At 37.3% G+C, this 23047-nt stretch overlaps 1 protein-coding gene across 3 annotated transcripts in view; it reads right to left on the bottom strand.

The window, feature by feature from the left end:
* DENND4A (DENN domain containing 4A) overlaps positions 1 to 23047 on the bottom strand; it is a 137426-nt gene that overhangs the window by 61938 nt on the left and 52441 nt on the right. For all 3 annotated transcript variants that reach the window (XM_054450223.2, XM_054450222.2, XM_054450221.2), the window contains exons 6-12: positions 21027 to 21196; positions 20025 to 20263; positions 16048 to 16114; positions 14945 to 15003; positions 12835 to 12979; positions 12376 to 12551; positions 6192 to 6292 (exon numbers count right to left, since the gene is read on the bottom strand). In XM_054450223.2, the coding sequence (XP_054306198.1) occupies positions 6192 to 6292; positions 12376 to 12551; positions 12835 to 12979; positions 14945 to 15003; positions 16048 to 16114; positions 20025 to 20263; positions 21027 to 21196 (957 nt within the window). The remainder of the gene's footprint in view (positions 1 to 6191; positions 6293 to 12375; positions 12552 to 12834; positions 12980 to 14944; positions 15004 to 16047; positions 16115 to 20024; positions 20264 to 21026; positions 21197 to 23047) is intronic.

Raw genomic sequence — 23047 nt, forward strand, 5'->3', positions numbered from 1 at the left:
CCCTGTCTGACAGCTTGGAGGAGAGCAGTGGTTCTCCCAGCACGCAGCTGGAGATTTGAGAATGGGCAGACTGCCTCCTCAAGTGGGTCCCTGACCCCTGACCCCCGAGCAGCCTAACTGGGAGGCACCCCCCAGTAGGGGCAGACTGACACCTCACACGGCCGGGTATCTTCTGAGACAAAACTTCCAGAGGAACGATCAGACAGCAGCATTCGCAGATCACGAAAATCCGCGGTTCTGCAGACACCGCTGCTGATACCCAGGCAAACAGGGTCTGGAGTGGACCTCTAGCAAACTCCAACAGACCTGCAGCAGAGGGTCCTGTCTGTTAGAAGGAAAACTAACAAACAGGACATCCACACCAAAAACCCATCTGTACATCACCATCATCAAAGACCAAAAGTAGATAAAACCACAAAGATGGGGAAAAAACAGAGCAGAAAAACTGGAAACTCTAAAAAGCAGAGTGCCTCTCCTCCTCCAAAAGAACGCAGTTCCTCACCAGCAACGGAACAAAGCTGACGGAGAATGACTTTGACGAGTTGAGAGAAGAAGGCTTCAGATGATCAAACTACTCCGAGCTACAGGAGGAAATTCAAACCAAAGGCAAAGAAGTTGAAAACTTTGAAAAAACTTTAGACGAATGTATAACTAGAATAACCAATACAGAGAAGTGCTTAAAGGAGCTGATGGAGCTGAAAGCCAAGGCTCGAGAACTACGTGAAGAATGCAGAAGCCTCAGGAGCCGATGCGATCAACTGGAAGAAAGGGTATCAGTGATGGAAGATGAAATGAATGAAATGAAGTGAGAAGGGAAGTTTAGAGAAAAAAGAATAAAAAGAAACGAACAAAGCGTCCAAGAAATATGGGACTATGTGAAAAGACCAAATCTGCGTCTGATTGGCGTACCTGAAAGTGACGGGGAGAATGGAACCAAGTTGGAAAACACTCTGCAGGATATTATCCAGGAGAACTTCCCCAATCTAGCAAGGCAGGCCAACATTCAGATTCAGGAAATACAGAGAACACCACAAAGACACTCCTCGAGAAGAGCAACTCCAAGACACATAATTGTCAGATTCACCAAAGTTGAAATGAAGGAAAAAATGTTAAGGGCAGCCAGAGAGAAAGGTCGGGTTACCCTCAAAGGGAAGCCCATCAGACTAACAGCGGATCTCTCGGCAGAAACTCTACAAGCCAGAAGAGAGTGGGGGCCAATATTCAACATTCTTAAAAAAAAGAATTTTCAACCCAGAATTTCATATCCAGCCAAACTAAGCTTCATAAGTGAAGGAGAAATAAAATCCTTTACAGACAAGGAAATGCTGAGAGATTTTGTCACCACCAGGCCTGCCCTAAAAGAGCTCCTGAAGGAAGCACTAAACATGGAAAGGCACAACCGGTACCAGCCGCTGAAAAATCATGCCAAAATGTAAAGACCATTGAGATTAGGAAGAAACTGCATCAACTAATGAGCAAAATAACCAGCTAACATCATAATGACGGATCAAATTCACACATAACAATATTAACTTTAAATGTAAATGAACTAAATGCTCCAATTAAAAGACAGACTGGCAAATTGGATAAAGAGTCAAGACCCATCAGTGTGCTGTATTCAGGAAACCCATCTCACATGCAGAGACACACATAGGCTCAAAATAAAAGGATGGAGGAAGATCTACCAAGCAAATGGAAAACAAAAAAAGGGGTTGCAATTCTAGTCTCTGATAAAACAGACTTTAAACCAACAAAGATCAAAAGAGACAAAGAAGGCCATTACGTAATGGTAAAGGGATCAATTCAACAAGAAGAGCTAACTATCCTAAATATATATGCACCCAATACAGGAGCACCCAGATTCATAAGCAAGTCCTGAGTGACCTACAAAGAGACTTAGACTCCCACACAATAATAATGGGAGAGTTTAACACCCCACTGTCAACATTAGACAGATCAACAAGACAGAAAGTTAACAAGGATACCCAGGAATTGAACTCAGCTCTGCACCAAGCGGACCTAATAGACATCTACAGAACTCTTCACCCCAAATCAACAGAATATACATTTTTTTCAGCACCACACCACACCTATTCCAAAATTGACCACATACTTGGAAGTAAAGCTCTCCTTAGCAAATGTAAAAGAACAGAAATTATAACAAACTGTCTCTCAGACCACAGTGCAATGAAACTAGAACTCAGGATTAAGAAACTCACTCAAAACCGCTCAACTACATGGAAACTGAACAACCTGCTCCTGAATGACTACTGGGTACATAACGAAATGAAGGCAGAAATAAAAATGTTCTTTGAAACCAACGAGAACAAAGACACAACATACCAGAATCTCTGGGGCACATTCAAAGCAGTGTGTAGAGGGAAATTTATAGCACTAAATGCCCACAAGAGAAAACAGGAAAGATCCAAAATTGACATCCTAACATCACAATTAAAAGAACTAGAAAAGCAAGAGCAAACACATTCAAAAGCTAGCAGAAGGCAAGAAATAACTAAAATCAGAGCAGAACTGAAGGAAACAGACACAAAAAAACCCCTTCAAAAAATAAATGAATCCAGGAGCTGGTTTTTTGAAAGGATCAACAAAATTGATAGACCGCTACCAAGACTAACAAAGAAAAAAAGAGAGAAGAATCAAATAGATGCAATAAAAAATGATAAAGGGGATATCACCACCGATCCCACAGAAATACAAACTACCATCAGAGAATAATACAAACACCTCTACGCAAATAAACTAGAAAATCTAGAAGAAATGGATAAATTCCTCAACACATACACTCTCCCAAGACTAAACCAGGAAGAAGTTGAATCTCTGAATAGACCAATAACAGGATCTGAAATTGTGGCAATAATCAATAGCTTACCAACCAAAAAGAGTCCAGGACCAGATGGATTCACAGCCGAATTCTACCAGAGGTACAAGGAGGAACTGGTACCATTCCTTCTGAAACTATTCCAATCAATAGAAAAAGAGGGAATTCTCCCTAACTCATTTTATGAGGCCAGCATCATCCTGATACCAAAGCCGGGCAGAGACAAAACCAAAAAAGACAATTTTAGACCAATATCCTTGATGAACATTGATGCAAAAATCCTCAATAAAATACTGGCAAACCAAATCCAGCAGCACATCAAAAAGCTTATCCACCATGATCAAGTGGGCTTCATCCCTGGGATGCAAGGCTGGTTCAATATATGCAAATCAATAAATGTAATCCAGCATATAAACAGAACCAAAGACAAAAACCACATGATTATCTCAATAGATGCAGAAAAGGTCTTTGACAAAATTCAACAACCCTTCATGCTAAAAACTCTCAATAAATTAGGTATTGATGGGACATATCTCAAAATAATAAGAGCTATCTATGACATACCCACAGCCAATATCATACTGAATGGGCAAAAACAGGAAGCATTCCCTTTGAAAACTGCACAAGAAAGGGATGCCCTCTCTCACCACTCCTATTCAACATAGTGTTGGAAGTTCTGGCCAGGGCAATTAGGCAGGAAAAGGAAATAAAGGGTATTCAATTAGGAAAAGAGGAAGTCAAATTGTCCCTGTTTGCAGACGACATAATTGTATATCTAGAAAACCCCATTGTCTCAGCCCAAAATCTCCTTAAGCTGATAAGCAACTTCAGCAAAGTCTCAGGATACAAAATCAATGTACAAAAATCACAAGCATTCTTAAACACCAACAACAGACAAACAGAGAGCCAAATCATGAGTGAACTCCCATTCACAATTGCTTCAAAGAGAATAAAATACTTAGGAATCCAACTTACAAGGGAAGTGAAGGACCTCTTCAAGGAGAACTACAAACCACTGCTCAATGAAATAAAAGAGGATACAAACAAATGGAAGAACATTCCATGCTCATGGGTAGGAAGAATCAATATCGTGAAAACGGCCATACTGCCCAAGGTAATTTATAGACTCAATGCCATCCCCATCAAGCTACCAATGACTTTCTTCACAGAATTGGAAAAAACTACTTTAAAGTTCATATGGAACCAAAAAAGAGCCCGCATTGCCAAGACAATCCTAAGCCAAAAGAACAAAGGTGGAGGCATCATGCTACCTGACTTCAAACTATACTACAAGGCTACAGTAACCAAAACAGCATGATACTGGTACCAAAACAGAGATATAGATCAATGGAACAGAACAGAGCCCTCAGAAATAACACCGCATATCTACAACTATCTGATCTTTGACAAACCTAAGAAAAACCAGCAATGGGGAAAGGATTCCCTATTTAATAAATGGTGCTGGGAAAACTGGCTAGCCATATGTAGAAAGCTGAAACTGGATCCCTTCCTTACACCTTATACAAAAATTAATTCAAGATGGATTAAAGACTTAAATGTTAGACCTAAAACCATAAAAACCCTAGAAGAAAACCTAGGCATTACCATTCAGGACATAGGCACGGGCAAGGACTTCATGTCTAAAACACCAAAAGCAATGGCAACAAAAGCCAAAATTGACAAATGGGATCTAATTAAACTAAAGAGTTTCTGCACAACAAAAGAAACTACCATCAGAGTGAACAGGCAACCTACAAAATGGGAGAAAATTTTCACAATCTACTCATCTGACAAAGGACTAATATCCAGAATCTACAGTGAACTCAAACAAATTTACAAGAAAAAAACAAACAACCCCATCAAAAAGTGGGCAAAGGATATGAACAGACACTTCTTAAAAGAAGACATTTATGCAGCTAAAAGACACATGAAAAAATGCTCATCATCACTGGCCATCAGAGAAATGCAAATCAAAACCACAATGAGATACCATCTCACACCAGTTAGAATGGCAATCATTAAAATGTCAGGAAACAACAGGTGCTGGAGAGGATGTGGAGAAACAGGAACACTTTTACACTGTTGGTGGGACTGTAAACTAGTTCAACCATTGTGGAAGTCAGTGTGGCGATTCCTCAGGGATCTAGAACTAGAAATACCATTTGACCCAACCATCCCATTACTGGGTATATACCCGAAGGACTATAAATCATGCTGCTGTAAAGACACATGCACACGTATGTTTATTGCCGCATTATTCACAATAGCAAAGACTTGGAACCAACCCAAATGTCCAACAATGATAGACTGGATTAAGAAAATGTGGCACATATACACCATGGAATACTATGCAGCCATAAAAAATGATGAGTTCATGTCCTTTGTAGGGACATGGATGAAATTGAAAATCATCATTCTCAGTAAACTATCGCAAGGACAAAAAACCAAACACCGCATGTTCTCACTCATAGATGGGAATTGAACAATGAGAACACATGGACACAGGAAGGGGAACATCACACTCTGGGGACTGTTGTGGGGTGCGGGGAGTGGGGAGGGATAGCATTAGGAGATATACCTAATGCTAAATGGCGAGTTAATGGGTGCAGCACACCAGCATGGCACATGTATACATATGTAACTAACCTGCACATTGTGCACATGTACCCTAAAACTTAAAGTATAATAAAAAAAAAAAAAAAGGAAAAAAATAGGCCAGGCATGGTGGCTCACGCCTGTAATCCCAGCACTTTGAGAAATCGAAGAGGGAGAACTGCTTGAGCCCAGGACAACATAGTAAGACCCTGTCTCTATAACAAATTAAAAAATTAGCCAGGCGTAGTGCCTCATTGTGTCTGTAGTCCCAGCTACTCAGGAGGCTGAAGTGGGAAGACTACTTGAGCCCAGGAGGTCAAGGCTGTAGTGGGCCATGTTTGTGCCACTGCACTATAACCTGGGTGACAAAGCAAGACCGTGTCTCAAAAGAGAAAAAAAAAAATATATAAAGGTGGAACCCCACATTTTTTCCATGGTATTTCAGTAACGGTAAAATAAACAACCTTAACATCCTTTTGAATTTTAAGATGGTTCTATAAAAATTTGGTAGATATAAAATACATATTTTGCACTCCAGCCTGGCGACAGAGTGAGACTCCATCTCAAAAAAAAAAATACACATTTTATAAATCTCTCATTCATCTTCTAACAAATTTTGCTTTAATGATCATCTGCCTTTAAAATGGTAAAACCACTTTCTGCTAGATAAAATAAACATCATTCTTTTATAAGTAAGGCAAAGTAATTGGAGTCCCTTTTTCAGATTAAATTACCTCCTTTAATTAAGTTATCCACTTACATTTTGCCAATTGCTGATGCAAATTATTCAGTGTGTTCATCAGATTTTTACATGGCTTCTTTGGAAGTATCTTCCAGGCTACATTTTTCTTGTCACCAATTCTAAGATTAAATAACAACAGGAATATATTTGTTACATGGTCTTTTGCAGGGGGAAAGTATATATCTGTTATATATAAAAATGGGAAAAGATTAAACATATTGAATGAAAAATGAAAAACATACAAAATATTTGCATTAACAAGAGAAAACTCCTACAGGGGTAAACTGGCACGTTGAATATACAAAAATTAATTTGTATGAGGGTAGAACCTTGTATTAAATATAGTTCACAAGTTTATATTTATACTGAGTGAATTCCAGTTGCTTTGGAATCTTGCTAATCACCATAAAGCTTAATGTGGTGATCTTTACCCTTAATCTCCATTTAAGTGTGCTTAGACACCTAAATATTAGAAAAATCCTACCATAAGTTTTTTTCTTAAATACTGTAAGAAAAAGCACTACAAAAACTTTCAGTAAACTCATGATCCACAGAGGTTATCAAAATACTTTGGTATATTTAAATATTTAGTTTCTTAGTTTCCTAAGAGTATAAGTAAGGATCATTTTTGTTTCTTTCAAAAAAGAACCTATTATACTAAATTACTTGAATAAAGCATAATATTGTGAAATACTTATATAACTATAAAAGAGGATATCTGTTAAAAAATGATAAAGCAGTTCCCCCCTTATCTGTAGGGGATACATTCCAAGACCCCCAGTGGATGCCTGAAATCAGACAGTTCAGAACCTCATATTTACTATGTTTTTTCCCAAGCATATATACCTATGATAAAGTTCAATTTATAAATTAGGCACAGTAAGGGATCAATAACAATAATCTATAATAAAATAGAATTATAACAATATACTTTAATAAACGTTAGGTGAACGTGGGCTCTTAAAAATAACTTATTGTACTGTACTCATGTACTTTCAGACTGTAGTTGGCCACAGATAACTGAAACCATGGAAAGCCAGACTGTGGATAAGGGAGGAACTATCGTATCTGTTTCTGGGACAGGCTCCTATAATCTCCTTTATTATAACTATTACAACACAGTCGGTCTCTAAACCATACATGGGGTAGGAGTAGAAAAGAGCATGGTGATAAAGCATTGAGAAGCATTTGGACTTAAAGATAGCTTTAATGACTCCACTTTAAAAAAAAAAAGAGAGAGACAACGTCTCACTCTGTCACCAAGGGTGGAGTGCAGTGGCATGATCACGGCTCACTGCAGTCTTAACTCCCAGGCTCAAGTGGTCCTCTCAAGCAGGCCTCAGCCTCCCAAGCAGCTGAGACTACAGGCACGCACCCCTACAGCCTGCTAATTTTTATTTTATAGAGATGAGGTCTTGCTTTGTTGCCCAGGCTGGTCTTGAACTCCACATCTTAAGGAATCCTCCTGGCCTCTGCCTCTCAAAGTGTTAGGATTACAGGCAAAAGGCACTGTGACCAGCTGACTCTACTTTTTATTGAATCAGTTTTTTTTATTTCAAAAGCAATGAATATTCATTTTAGAAAACTTGAAAAATGTATAGAAAAAGAAAAGAAAAGTAAAACACTCATATTCTAACCACCACAGAACAACATAGCACAGGTGTGTAGTGGAACTTGTTGAACCTTTTTATATTCCCTAAACTTCCTACAGAACAAAAAAGGGCAAATATCACTTTGAAAAGTAAACAAAGAAAAAAGAGTGGGATAAGAAAGCTTAAGCTGAACAAAAATGACTGTCTTGGAATTTGTCCTCTCTATCTTTCCACAAATGAGAATAAAAATAAAGATAGGGCAGAGTCAAACTGCAGATGTCCTGCTGTGAAGGTGTGATTACATTTACAATGTGACCAACAGGATCCTGTGTATAGTAAGAACACAACGTAGAAACACTTTTTAAAATTATTTTCTCAGTAACACAGCTTTCCCACTGTGTCTTACCATTCACTGCATAGTGCCTCTCTTGCTAGACTTAATTATGAGTGTCTTAAGAGAAAGGAGAATATGTGGTTTACCATTTTATTCCCAGTGCCTAGCAAAAAAAGGGCACTCAGGATATGTTTGTGGCATAAATGAATGAACAACATCTTGGTATCATCTGATCACATCTAATTAGTTACTTACTGCCATAATTTCTGCCTCTTTCCCTTGATAACTTCACTCTAAAACTCGGCTGGGTAAGGGAATTTTTTGAAGTACTTGAGTTTGGTCTATGATCATCTTCTTATAAAAAAGATCATCTTATGAGTAAATGTATATTTACTCATGATGACTTCCACTTACAAGATTACTATATTATTTTATGACATACACATATTATATAGTTACCCAATAATTCGTGGTAGAAGCATTAGTTTTGGAGTCAAACAGTAATGGCTTTAAAATGCAGTTCTGACAACATAAGCTATGTGCCCTTTGATAAATCACTTAAAAATCTAAGCTTTGGTTTCCTTATTTGTCAGAAGGGTTAATAAGAACTACCTCGGCTGGGCGTGGTGGCTCACGCCTGTAATCCCAGCACTTTGGGAGGCCAAGGCGGGCAGATCATGAGGTCAGGAGATCGAGACCATCCTGGCTAACACGGTGAAACCCTGTCTCTACTAAAAAATACAAAAAATTAGCTGGGTATGGTGGCGGGCGCCTGTGGTCCCAGCTACTCGGGAGGCTGAGGCAGGAGAATGGCGTGAACCCGGGAGGTGGAGCTTGCAGTGAGCTGAGATCACGCCACTGCACTCCAGCCTGGGCAACAGAGCGAGACTTTGTCTCAAAAAAAAAAAAAAGAACTACCTCACAAAGTGTGGAGAATAACATGAGATAACTTAGGCTACACATGTAGCTTTACACTTGGTACATACATATTAATTTCTTTCCCTTTCTTCAGAAATTTCTTGACATTTAAAACATAGTCTGTATTATATATACTTAAGACAGACACGGAAGGGAAAAAGAAACCAAAAATTCCATACTTGGGATTTGTTTTTCTTTCAAATTTCAGGCTGGGGCTTCAGAAATTCTAATTGAAGGAAAGTAGAAAGCTGTCAGTTCGCTAGTCTAGTCCTCCACCGGTTTGGGAGGGTGGTAATGGCAAGAATTCATGAGCACAAACAAGTCATCTTTCTTTGATTCTTTAACTCATTAGTGATCAAAGCAGAAAGAAAAGAGTTCAGACCTCAGCAACTTCAAGAAAGAAAGAAAAAATAGTAAGTAGGAAGACAAAATTCTTTTTCTAATTTTTAAATTTTTTGTATAAACGGGGTCTCTTCTGGCCTCAAGTGATCCTCCTGCCTCAGCCTCCCAAAGTGTGGAGATTACAGGTATGAGTCATCACACCTAGCTGAGAAAATTCTTTTAACAAATTAAGAGACACTATAAGGGGGAAAATACAATTTATTACCATAATAAACACAGTATACACTCTTACCACTGTTAATTTCAATGAAAAAATATTACATTACGTAACATTAAACTGGCAAGGAAAAGTTGTATTAATGTTTAAAAGTATTAAACAGTTCTGGTAAAGAATGAAATGTTGATGGTAAAGAATCATTGAATCTACTGATGCCGTATGTAAAATGGCTTTTATGCATAAAATATATTTCATATTTTCTTGGTTAGGCTTTCCATGAATAAAAACTTTTTTGACAGTATGCATGCTTTATAACAGAATATTCATTTTCTGCTGAACTTTTCTAATGGTTTAGGCATTTGAGGTTTTGACATGTGACAAGACTGAGAAATAATCTAAGGTTTCATAATTAAATCGAAAAGCTTTAGGCTGCCTCAGCCCTTTAGGAGGCCAAGACAGGCAGATCACCTGAGGCCAGGAGTTCGAGACCAGCCTGGCCAACACGGTGAAAACCCCTCTCTACTAAAAATACAAAAATTATCCAGGTGTGGTGGCGCACACCTGTAGTCCCAGCTACTTGGGAGGCTGAGGCAGGAGAATCACTTGAACCTGGAAGGAAGAGGTTGCAGTGAGCTGAGATTATACCACTGCACACTCCAGCCTGGGCAACAGAACGAGACATTGTCTCAAAAAAATAAAAAGTAAAAATTTTTTTCAAAAAAAGCTTTAAGATAAAAAGCTCTTATTTAAAAATGGAGAAAAACTGGGTGTGGTGGCTCATGCCTGTAATCCCAATGCTTTGAGATGCCAAGGGGGGAGGATCACATGAGGTCAGGAGTTCCAAACCAGCTGGGACAGCACTGCAAGACCCCTTCTCATTTTAAAAAATTAGCCAGGCATGACCGGGCGCGGTGGCTCACACCTATAATCTCAGCACTTTGGAAAGCTGAGGCAGGCGGATCATGAGGTCAGGAGATCAAGACCATCCTGGCTAACATGGTGAAACCCCGTCTCTACTAAAAATACAAAAAAATTAGCTGGGCATGGTGGCAGATGCCTGTAGTCCCAGCTACTTGGGAGGCTGAGGCAGGAGAATGGTGTGAACCTGGGAGGTGGAGCTTACAGTGAGCTGAGATCGCATCACTGCACTCCAGCCCAGGTGACAAAGTGAGACTCCATCTCAAAAAAAAAAAAAAAATTAGCCAGGCATGGTGGTACATACACACACCTGTAGTCCTAGCTACTTGGGAGGCTGAGGCAGAAGGACTGCTTGATCCCAGAAATTTGGCAGTGAGCTATGATCATGCTACTGTACTCCAGCCTGAGTGACAGAGTAAGACCCCGTCTCTTTTTAAAAAAGGAGAAAAACCTACTTCACATTTACATATTTAAGTGTAAAAGCTGTACCAGCTTTTGGGTTTTATTAGACTAAATCATAGTTATTATAAGCATGTCCTGTGGGTGCAGTGTGGACAGTGCATCAATTTCCTCTTCCCTGAATAGATTAAATATGATTAAATTTAAAATAAGGGACACAAAACAATACAGAATTATAAAAAGGTTTTAAAAATAGTTCCGATAGCTATAACTTACATATAAATTCAATGCAAAGAAATGAAAACATAAAACCCTTGCATCCCTAGGGTGTAAAGATAATGAAATTATGTATAATTTAAAAGTTATTTTAAAATTTTAAAGCATTTATATTACTATGATGGCTTTTTTTTTGTTTTTTGGTTGTTTTTTTTTTTTTGAGACGGAGTCTCCCTCCATTGCCCAGGCTGGAAAGCAGTGGTGCAATCTCGGCTCACTGCAGCCTCCGCCTCCCGGGTTCAAGCGATTCTCCTGCCTCAGTCCCTGGAGTAGCTGGGATTACCTGCCACCATGTCCAGCTCATTTTTGTATTTTTAGTAGAGACAGGGTTTTACCATGTTGGCCAGGCTGGTCTTGAACTCCTGACCTCAAGTGATCCACCCACCTTGGCTTCCCAAAGTGCTGGGATTACAGGCGTCAGCCACCACACCCAGCCTATATTTAAGTATTCTAATAGTGTTATAAAAGACTAGAAATAGGATTGAAATATTAATCAAAGAATGGTGTTTTAATTCAAATTGTGATTTCACCTATACTCATATCATTAAAGGGAAATAAACTTTTTCTATTTCTAACCTCAATTTCCCTTTGTCTAAATTTCTTTTTCTTTTTTCTTTTTTTTCTTTTTCTTTTTCTTTTTTGAGACAGAGCTTCACTGTTGTTGCCCAGGCTGGAGTGCAGTGGTGCGATCTCAGCTCACCACAACCTCCGCCTCCCAGGTTGAAGCAATTCTCCTGCTTCAGCCTCCCGAGTAGCTGGGATTACAGGCATGCGCCACCACGCTCAGCTAATTTTGTATTTTTAGTAGAGATGGAGTTTCTCCTTGCTGGTCAGGCTGGTCTCGAACTCCTGACCTCAGGTGATCCGACCACCTCAGCCTCCCAAAGTGCTAGGATTACAGGCATGAGCCACCGCGCCTGGCCCCCTTTGGCTACATTTCTAAGCAAGCCTAACATTAAAATATTTCTTAAATATTGAAAGCCTGACGATAAAAGGCATAGTCCTTCCAACAAAACCTTCTTTAATACTCTAAATCTACTCCATTGACGCATAATAAGGTCTGATTCAAAGACGGTGATTACCCCACATAACACGGAAAACAATATATCTTAAAAGAATCCTACTTAACAATCATAAAATATACAGTTACATACATATGCTACAAAGTTGTAAAATATAGATGTAGAATCACTAAAATGTACTTACTGAGAAATAGTGTTGGTATCTACATCAACACAACTGACATCTGGTGGAGGATCATAGAGATCAAAGTATCTTGAATCAATCCCTACTATAAATGGACATGGTGCACTCAAGACATCTGCTAAAGCCAGTGGGCAGAGAGGAACATATGGGCATGGCCAGTGGAAAGGGAAAATCATCTTGGATAAACAAAAGATAGGAGAGTATTTAGCTTTTTAACACTGAAGCATAATTTATCAGCACACACAAAAAACTGTCTTTTAAGTATTACCTAAAGCCTAACGCCTGATAATGAATTAAATAATTATAACTAGAGTTAATGGTCAGGAAATCAAAACTGCTTTCAAAAAACACAAATTCATTACTCTCTGAATTTTAGTTAAGTATTAAAATGGCTTTAAGTTATATAAATAAACTAAGTTTAAACTAAATTGACTGCCAATAAGAAACTGTGATACTCACAGACACTAATGCTTCTGTCACACTAGTAAGCACGGATGGTCGTAGGGAATGGATAAGAATTTTATGTTCTGTTACTGCAAACACCAGTAGTGTCACAGCATTTTCAGGGCCTAAATTCTGCAGTAGTGTTGAAAACTTGCCACCACTGTCAATCCAAACAAAAATATATAATTAAAAAATAATGATCCAAACACCTCATTATCTAAAACAATGGGCAAAAGTAGTTGATTAGAGTGGGATTTGTATTATATATGTTGATCAGGGTTCAATTTGTACTATATATTCACCGTTAAACATGATTGCTGCTATGATGCAGAGAAAACACTGCATCACAAACACACTATGAAAACAATGCAATTTTAGGAGATTCCAAAATCATTCTTTTGTACTGTATTCAATATGGAAAATGAAAAGTCATCTGCTTCATTTCATATAAAAAGATCTGTCATGTAGATAATGTCCAAATAAAGAATGCAATTTATAAAAGGGATGCTTTGATTGAAAGCAAATCCTTAAATGGAAGTTTTTTGAACATGGCCTATCTTCCACTGTAATTATCAGAAAAACTATATGACTTACAGGCCCATGTCCCTTAAGGTAAATACACATTAAAACTTAATTTTGTGAATAATCTTTACCACTGTAATGATAATAGTAATAGGAAATCAAGAGGTACAAGATGATGAGATACATATACAAAGCAAGTTAATAATGAAAACAATAAACTTAGGCCTTGTATATAGTAACAAAATACTGAACTGACAAAGTAAATAGTTTAGTAAGCCAGCAAGTATTTTGTTTATATAATGTTAAACAACTAGTTTCACTGGAATAATCTTTTAAATAAAGCAAAACTAATAACAAAAGCTTCTTGGTGAAATGAAAACATATGTCCACAAAAAAATCGGGGTAAGTTCATAGTAGCCAAAATATGGAACTATCCCAAATGTCTATCAACTGATAAACAGATACATAAAATGTATATCCATCCAATGAAATATTATTTGGCAATAAAAAGAAGTACTGATACATGAGGCAACATAGATAGACCTTGAAAACATTAATCTAAGTCAAAGAAGCCAGACTACATATTCTATGATTCCATTTATATGAAATGTCCAGTATAGACAGATCTATAGAGACAGAATGTAGATTAGTGGTTGACTGGGGCTGGAGAGGGGTATGTGTATGTTAGAGATGGGAGGAATCAAGGAGGTTAACTGCTGAAGGGTAAAGAGTTTCTTTTTAGGGTGATGAAAATGTTCTAAAATTTATTACAGTGATAGCTGCAGAACTCTGTGAATATAATTATTGAATCATACGCTTTAATTGGGTAAATTATATGATATGTGAATTATATCTCAATAAAGCTGTTACCTAAAAAAGTCCTTTATGTAATTTAGAGTGACATACATAGTCTCAGTCATTGTTTCTAGTTTATTTTCAGCTCAAACAAAGGTTAAGAAAACATTTGTCACTCTGGGCTGAGAGCTAGTGATGAAATAATCTGCAATTCTTACAAAATTAATGTCAAAGATGGCAGCTGGTCTCCCTTAGGTATCTGCTACATAACTTAATCAGACTGTAACCATTTCTCTGATGAAAAAATTACACAGCTAATCAAATTTCAAGAAAGGATACTGTACAGAAAACATACTTAATGATTTCTCTGAACTTTTAAGGTAAGAAAATACATTGTCCTATTCTACAATTTAATAATTAGAACTATTTTTTTTTCTTTTGGGTAAAATTTAAAATTAATTGCATTTTAAAAAGAAAAAATTGCATTTGAATGTTCTTCAGAGGTTAATTAAAGCTGAAAATAACTGTTCTCATCATCTACATATATAAACACACACACACACACACACACTTACACAATAGTAGGTACTTGATGATAACAGATACACAAAATACAAAACACTATTATAAAAGTTTCCTTTTTTCATTAATAACTGCAACCCAAACATTAAGTAAAAGAAATTTAGAGAAGTAGTAGTTAAATGAGAAGTATTTCCATCAATATTTGAAATTTTAGCTAGGAAAAAGAAAACACTTGAATGTTATGCTAGATTGAGAGAAAAATAAATAGAACTGAGGTTTTACTTGCCTTAGTGGAAGAGGTGAAGACACAGGCTGACTGAGAATCAGATTATCATGTGGTGATAACTGGAAGAAGATTTAAAATAAAGAATTTGAAACATAAAGATGAACTTTAAAACACCACTTTCTGTTAAAAATATATAAAATAATGATTATGCCCATGAAGTTTCAGTATATCCATTTACCAGTATCATAACACTTTGTATCACTCACTAAGATCTTGAAAAACATGTCCTGACCCCTTTCAACTACTAATTCTTCTTACTGTGAATCCTCTTTTCTTCCGTCCTTAACGGTTTCCCCGATGCCATTTTAACAAATTCACACTGAAAGACTAAATTATTCATTTAATACCATAATACCAGGGTCAAAAAACCTATGGCCTACATGGCAAATCCATAGATTGCCTGTTTTTGTAAATAAAGTTTTACTGAAATATAGGCATGCTCATTCTTCACATATTACCTAGCTGCTCTCGTGCTGTAACAGAAGAGCTGAATAGTTGTGACAGAGATCAGATGACAAGTAAAGACTAATAACCAAAGTTTTATTACCAAAAAAGTTTGTTAACTTCCATCATAAAACAATCTTTTGTGTGTATTTAAACTGAATGTGCTCTGTATTTTTTTACACTAAATACCAGGAAACAAGACAGAAATGACATGTGGATATTCAGACTGAATATAAAGCTCAAAATAATATTTTTCTAGATATTTTATCTGTATCAATATAACAATGTAATTACTCTTATCTATGTTTTGAAATTTATGCACACACAACTTTTCCTTAACTTATTAAATGACTGCCAAAGGCACAAACTTTCAAATACCTACAACAAATTTAGGTGAAAAAAGTTCCTTTCTGTGTATTCAAAATGTCTACTTCAACCTACTTCTTTAATTCTTGAACCCGTTCTCTAAGAAAAGCAGGAGATGTCTGGGAGGAGTTAATAAAACATTAAGGGCCCAAACTACAACAGGGAATAGTATCTGGTTCTCTCTAAATCTCATTAGGTTTTTTTCCTCATTCAAAATTGTTATTCTTATGTTACATTTTGACAGAGCCAATAACAACTCATAGGTCCCCCAATCAAAACCAAAAAAACCTTACCTGAACTAAAATCCGTGGTCTCTGAGGAGATGGAAAAGGAACTTTATGCATAAAATGAGAAATATGCCTTGAAAACAAACAAAAGTGTAAGTGATTCCAAAGTGAACGTCATATGCTATAAAGCTCAACAGGTCATCACAAGTCCAAGTTGAGTCAAAGCCCTGTGTCCCTATTATTTTGAAATCCCTAATACTATGAAAACAAGTGAACAACCAAAAATCATTCATCCCATTAAAGTTGCTTCTGCCTAAACCCAGTGACTTTTCACATTAACAGGCATTCACATTCAACAATATTTGTTATCACTGTCTTAAAAGTCTGTTTAACTTTTACCTAGACAGTATGCAATAAATCAGTGATGTGGAAATTACCCAAAAAGTAAATTCTTACATTTACAATATGTTTTTTAGTCAATTGCTTATATTTTATGTACAACAAACACTTAAGGTGCTCCAGAAAAAAATGAAACAGTTTAATACTTCTAAAAAATGAACACTATTCTATTAATAATATGTTAAAAATTATATTACTGATTTTGTAAGTTTTTTTCCCAGAATAAGATGGATAAAAAGCTAGATCTATGGATTTTGTTTTTAACACTATTGAATAGAAAAAAAGCAACCATAGTGAAAAATCTTTCCTGGGGGGGAATAAGCTATTTTATTTCTGAATTTTTTTTTAAATTTTTGTTCCAGTCTGAGTATGTTTGCACTATTTTTTTAAGAACATTATTTCAAAATCATCTTGGTTTCAGAATGGAGAAAATTTCAACTAGATAGACAATATTAGAAATTTATTAATTTACAAATATGTTTTGAGTGTTTACTATATAAAAACACACCAACAGACATGATAGGATATGTAAAAAAGGCATAAAGCCACCAATGTCTACCATTAAAGTACTCATAATCTAAACAAACGTTAAGCAGGGATGAATACCACAGCACATACATCTGCTTGAATTATGAAGTAGGTAGAACAGAAGAAAACAAAGTGTGATCCAAAAACCCCTAAAGATATTCAAGATCCATTCAGGGAAGATCTGCAAGGTCACAACTATTTTTATAATAATAGTATGATGTTGGCCAGGTGCAGTAATCCCAGCACTTTGGGAGGCTGAGGTGAGTGAATTGATTGAGCCTAGGAATTCAACACCAGCCTAGGCAACATGGTGAAACCCTGTCTCTACAAAAAATACAAAAATTAGCCAGGCGTGGTGGCATGTGCCTGTAGTCCGAGCTACTTGGAGGGGCTGAGGTGGGAGGATGGCTTGAGCCCAGGAGGTCCAGGCTGCAGTGAGCCATGATCATGCCACTGCACTCCAGCCTGGGCAACAGAGTGAGATGCTGATTCAAAAACAAAAACAGGCAAGGCACAGTGGCTCACACCTGTAATCTCAGCACTTCGGGAGGCCAAGGTGGGCGGATCACTTGATGTCAGGAGTTTGAGACCAGCCTGGCCAAGAGGGTAAAACCCTGTCTCTACCAAAAATACAAAAATCAGCCAGGTGTGGTGGCACACACCTGTAATTCCAGCTACTCAGGAGGCTGAGGCATGAGAATCACTTAAGCCCAAGAGGCAGAGGTTGCAGTGAGCCAAGATCACGCCACTGTACTCCAGCCTGGGTGACAGAACCAGACTCTGTGTCAAAAAACGAAAACAAAAAGAAAAAAACAAGCAAACAAAAAATTATATGATGTCATTTGCTTTTTGCACAATGTTGACATTTGCACTGACAGTGCAAGAGCATTGTGGGTAAAACTGCTGGTGACTTACTATGATCAAGGCAGTGGCACCAAAGTGTACTAGTAGTTGCTATATTCTTTACTAGTGTACACTTGCAGTAAAAGAGTGTCAATATTGGCAGTAAATATTACTAATTTTATTAAGTTTTGGCTGTAGTGTACATTTTTAAAATTCTGTATGATGAAAGGGACACTATAAAGAACTTCTGTAGTATACAGAAGTACAACGGTTGTCTTGATTTTGGAAATACACTTGCGCAACTGAGTTGTGAGTGAACTTGCTGGTTTTCTCCCACAGAATGCAATTTTTGTTTGAAAGATGACTGACAGGCCGGGTGTGGTGGCTCACACCTGTAATCCCAGCACTCTGGGAGGCCGAAGCAGGTGTTTCACCTGAGGTCAGGAGTTCGAGACCAGCCTCACCAACATGGCAAAACCTCATCTCTACCAAAAATACAAAATTAGACAGGCGTGGTGGCACACGCCTGTAATCCCAGCTACTGGCAGTATTTGCCAATAATTAAATACAAACTTTCAAGTGGAAATTAGAATTCCGCCACCATGAGCTTGAAAGCTTCCTAATACTCAAAAACTTTTCTAAGATAGGGGGTGATATTAACAAATGTGATTTTTTAATATTAATAATAAAATGTGTCTACATTTGGAAGATGTGATTAACTTAGCAAATCAGTATTTTCCAAATGACCAATGCACAATGCTACAAAATAATGCATAAGTGAAAGTTCCACCCAAAGAGTCAAACAGAACAATAGCTTTTTTTTTTTTTTTTTTTTTTTTTTGGAGACAGAATCTCGCTCTGTCGCCCAGACTGGAGAGCAGTGGCATGATCTTGGCTCACTGCAACCTCCGCCTCCCGGGTTTAAGCAATTCTCCCTGCCTCAGCCTCTGGAGTAGATGGGATTACAGGTGCCCGCAACCAAGGCTGGCTTTTGTATTTTTTTTTTTTTAGTAGAGACAGGGTTTCACCATGTTGGCCAAGCTGGTCTTGAACTCCTGACCTCAGGTGATTCACCTGCCTCAGCCTCCCAAAGTGTCGGGATTACAGGTGTGAGCCACCACACCTGGCCAGACCAATAGATTTTAATGTAACTGACAAAGTTCACTACTACAGTTTTAGATTGCAAATAACTTGTAAGAAACCAGCATTTGTCAAGCTTGGTGCAATGTCAAAAAAAAGAATATCCCAAACTTTCTGAAAATATTAGCCAAAATCCCTCCCTTTTCTACCTACATATCTGTGGGAGGCCAGGCTTTCTTTGTATATTTCAACCAAAACAACTACTGAAACAGATTGAATGCAGACCATATATGGAAGCCCCGCTATGTTCAATTAAGCTAGACATTAGAGATCTGCAAAAATGTAAAACAATGCCATTCTGCTCACTGAAGTTTTTTTAGTTTTGGAAAAGTTATTTTTCAAAAAAGACATTTATATTAACATGCAATGGGTTTGTCTTCTTTAAAATAAATTGATCTGGCGATTCCATTACTGGGTATATTGCCAAAGGAAAAAAAAATGCATTCATCTAATTTCTCCTTTACATTCATTATATGTAAATACGGTAAGGAATTTTTTTTTTTTTTGAGGCAGGGTCTCCCTCTGTCACCCAGCCTGGAGTGCAGTGGCATAATCGTGGCTTACTGCAACCTCTGCTTCCCGGGTTCAAGTGACTCTCGTGCCTTGGCCTCCCGAGCAGCTGGGACTACAGGCATGGGCCATGTCCAACTAATTTCTGTAGTTTTGTAGAGATGGGGTTTCACCATGTTGCTCAGGCTGGTCTCAAACTCCTGGACTCAAAGCGACCTGCCTGCCTTGGCTTCCCAAAGTGCTGAGATTATGGGCGTGAGCTATTGCACCCAGCCCCAGTAAGAAATATTTGTACAGGTTCATAATAAATTTAAATTATATGTAAAATAAGAATTTAAAAATTAGTAAAAAATTTTCAGCATCTGTCCAGATTAGGATCTCTAAATTTCCCAAGAGCATTAAACAAATGAAACATTAATTTCATCTCATTGGAGATAAAATTATTTTAAATAACAAGACTACAAACATACAATGGAGAAATACTACCTGACTGAAATAAACCATTTTTTTCAAATAACTCTTGAGAAATCTAGTATCCATATAAAATTTACCCAGTTGCCAACACAAATTTGCCACATAATGGAAAGATCTGTCAAATGTTGAACCAAGAACACTTAACTTACTTCTCAATTGGAAGAACATGAGGCCCAGAGATGGAATAACGATACAGAAAAGTCAGAAACTTCCTGAATGCATCAAAAAAAGGCCAGTGAGAAAGAAGGCAGATGCATTTGTTAGTATGAATTGTTTTGGAACTATCAGACTTCCCATCTGCTGATGTTAAACCCAAAAGAAGTCTCTGCTTTTCTGTGAGATTCTCCTCAGAGTATGGTTCATAAAACTGAATAGCAGCACCATAAACCTGCAAAACAAGTAATATATCCAGTAAATATACTTTGTATCATATATCCAAATCATATCATCAGTTAAATATTTAATAAATGCTTGCTATGAGCCAGATGAGAGAGAGGCCAGGTATTAAGAACACAGTGATGAAGAGACACCCCTCCTGCTTTCTTGATGTATCTAAGAACTATATAGTGCTATTCTCATGTCACCTTACTACTGAAAGAAAAGGTGTTTTGATTAAATTTATTTGTTTTATAAAGAGTGGAAGCAATTTTATCAATATTCTCTGTAAGAAAATGATTGAAAATAATTACTTGGTAGAAAGTGAGATGAAAATTTAGATAAGGAAATAAAATTCCAACTTGGGGCAAGTCATTGAATTTCTCGGGACATCAATTTCCCTATCCATAAAATGAGGACATTAGACTTGATAATTTCCAAGGTCCCTTCCAACTATCACGTCTATAATTCTAAATTGCATTATATATTTAATAACGTTACTTTCAAAGCTTCTTTATCACAGAAAATGAACCAATGAAGGATCATCATTTGATGATGAAAAAATCTTTCACCATAATCACAAAAAAGCATTTAGGTGGATGGGACAGAATAAAAATTCTCTTTTCCTATGTCCCTGGATACAGTTATTTTAATCAAGTGGAAAAGTATGCATAATGCATTCAATTTAATCAGTTTTTCCCCTACTATTCCTTGCATTATAAAAACTTGAAAATGTACAAGAAATTTGTAGATACAATTTGTCAAACACGTAATACCTTTTCAGCTGAGGCTCCAGTTAAAACAAATGTAGAAAATACAGGCAGAGGGTATTTGCTATTTGATGGCCAACATTCAATGGTTGCACCCATTGGTAAACAAAATAGAGGAACGGATTCTGGTAGTGAGAATGACTCATAATCTTCTTGAGGATATCTACAAATTAGGCCTATAAAAACAACAATAAATATTAGGTCATCATCTCTTGAATTTAGGTACTTATTATTTCAATGATGATAAAATGCTTTGTTATTTCACACATTTGGAATGCCAAAGCATTACATATATGTTCATCAAATAACACTGAATACTTTGGTAGGATTCATAGAGATTTTAATCCTTGAACATTACAACTATTAACTAACTGCTTAATATTTATCAAGCTTCATCTATAAAGGCGATGTTAAAGCTAACAAGAAAAAGATATCCTATAGAAATGCACAAACATACTCCTAAAAATTCAGTTTGTGGTCATACTACCTTAGAAAGCATACTAAGTTTTTGAAATTTTCGATATGGTTTATCTTCATCTATCTACTTCATCAGCTCTCAATAACTTTTACACATTAAAATTCATATCCCATAGGAGTATATGTTAATTTCTAGCACAAATACAGGAAAATTTCTCATAAAAATAGAAGAGTCACATATTTACAATGTCTTAGGAATAGTATCAACTCAAGCTCAGCTTCTAAATAACACCAGGTTATATGAAGATAGAGTTTTAAGTTGCCTATGATTTCACATTAGGTAAACTAATGTTTACATTAGGAAAACGGTCCAGACATCTTCCACTGAATACACTCCAGGAAGAACCTTGAACCTCATTTTGTGGAACTAAAAACAGAAAATAGGTTCCCTGGCCACAAAGCCCTTAAAGTCAAGTAGAAACTATCACTAGACATAGCCACAAAGACAAAAAGATAAACTGGGGGAATATAAGTGGTTGTTGGTTCTGCCACTAATATATCTGTGACTTTGGACAAATGACATACTACAGGAGTATGGTTTTCTCATCTATAAAATCAGATGAAGTAGATAAACTAAGGTCCAAGGCAGTTCTAAAATTATTTAATTACATGCTAGCCAGCAAGTAGGTCCCATGAGGATCTATAGTTAACTCTGTACTACTCTCTCAGGTCATGAGGTAATAATAAAGTCATAAAGTAAGTATAGAAATAGTGATGAAGGCCGGCTGGGTGTGGTGGCTCATACCTGTAATCCTAGCACTTTGGGAGGCCAAGGCAGGCAGATTGCCTGAACTCAGGAGTTCAAGACCAGCCTGGGCAACACGGTGAAACCCCATCTCTACTAAAATACAAGAAATTAGCCAGGCGTGGCTGCATGTGCCTGTAGTCCCAGCTACTCAGGAGGCTGAGGCAGGAGAATTGCTTGAACTGGGGAGGCGGAGGTTGCAGTGAGCCAAGATTGTGCCACTGCACTCCAGCCTTTCAATGGTTGCACCCATTGGTAAACAAAATTGAGGAACGGATTCTGGTAGTGAGAATGACTCATAATCTTCTTCAGGATATCTACAAATTAGGCCTAGGGCAACACAGTGAGACTCCATCTCCCAAAAAAAAAAAAAAAAAAGAAATATTGATGACAGCCAGTAGCTAGTACAGTGGCTCACGCCTGTAATCTCAGCACTTTGGGAGGTGGATCACTTGAGCCAAGGAGTTCAAGAGCAACCTGGGCAATACAGCAAGACTCTACCTCTACTAAAAAAAAAAAAAAAAAAAAAAATTAGCCAGGCATGGTGGCCCATGCCACCAGGTACTCTCGGTAGTCTCAGCTACTTGGGAGGCTGATGTGGGAGGACTGCTTGAGCCCAGGAGTTCAAGGTTGCAGTGAACTATGATCCCACCACCGCACTCTAGACTAGGCAACAGAGGAAAACCTTGTCTTAAAAAAAAAAAAAAAAAAAAAAGGTGATAAATTGTAGATCTAAAAATATCAAAGGCCAGGTATGGCGGCCCTCACCTGTAATCCCATCACTTTGGGAGGCCGAGGCAAGAGG

Source organism: Pongo pygmaeus, chromosome 16 (assembly GCF_028885625.2).
Source record: "Pongo pygmaeus isolate AG05252 chromosome 16, NHGRI_mPonPyg2-v2.0_pri, whole genome shotgun sequence".
Taxonomy (NCBI): Eukaryota; Metazoa; Chordata; class Mammalia; order Primates; family Hominidae; genus Pongo; species Pongo pygmaeus.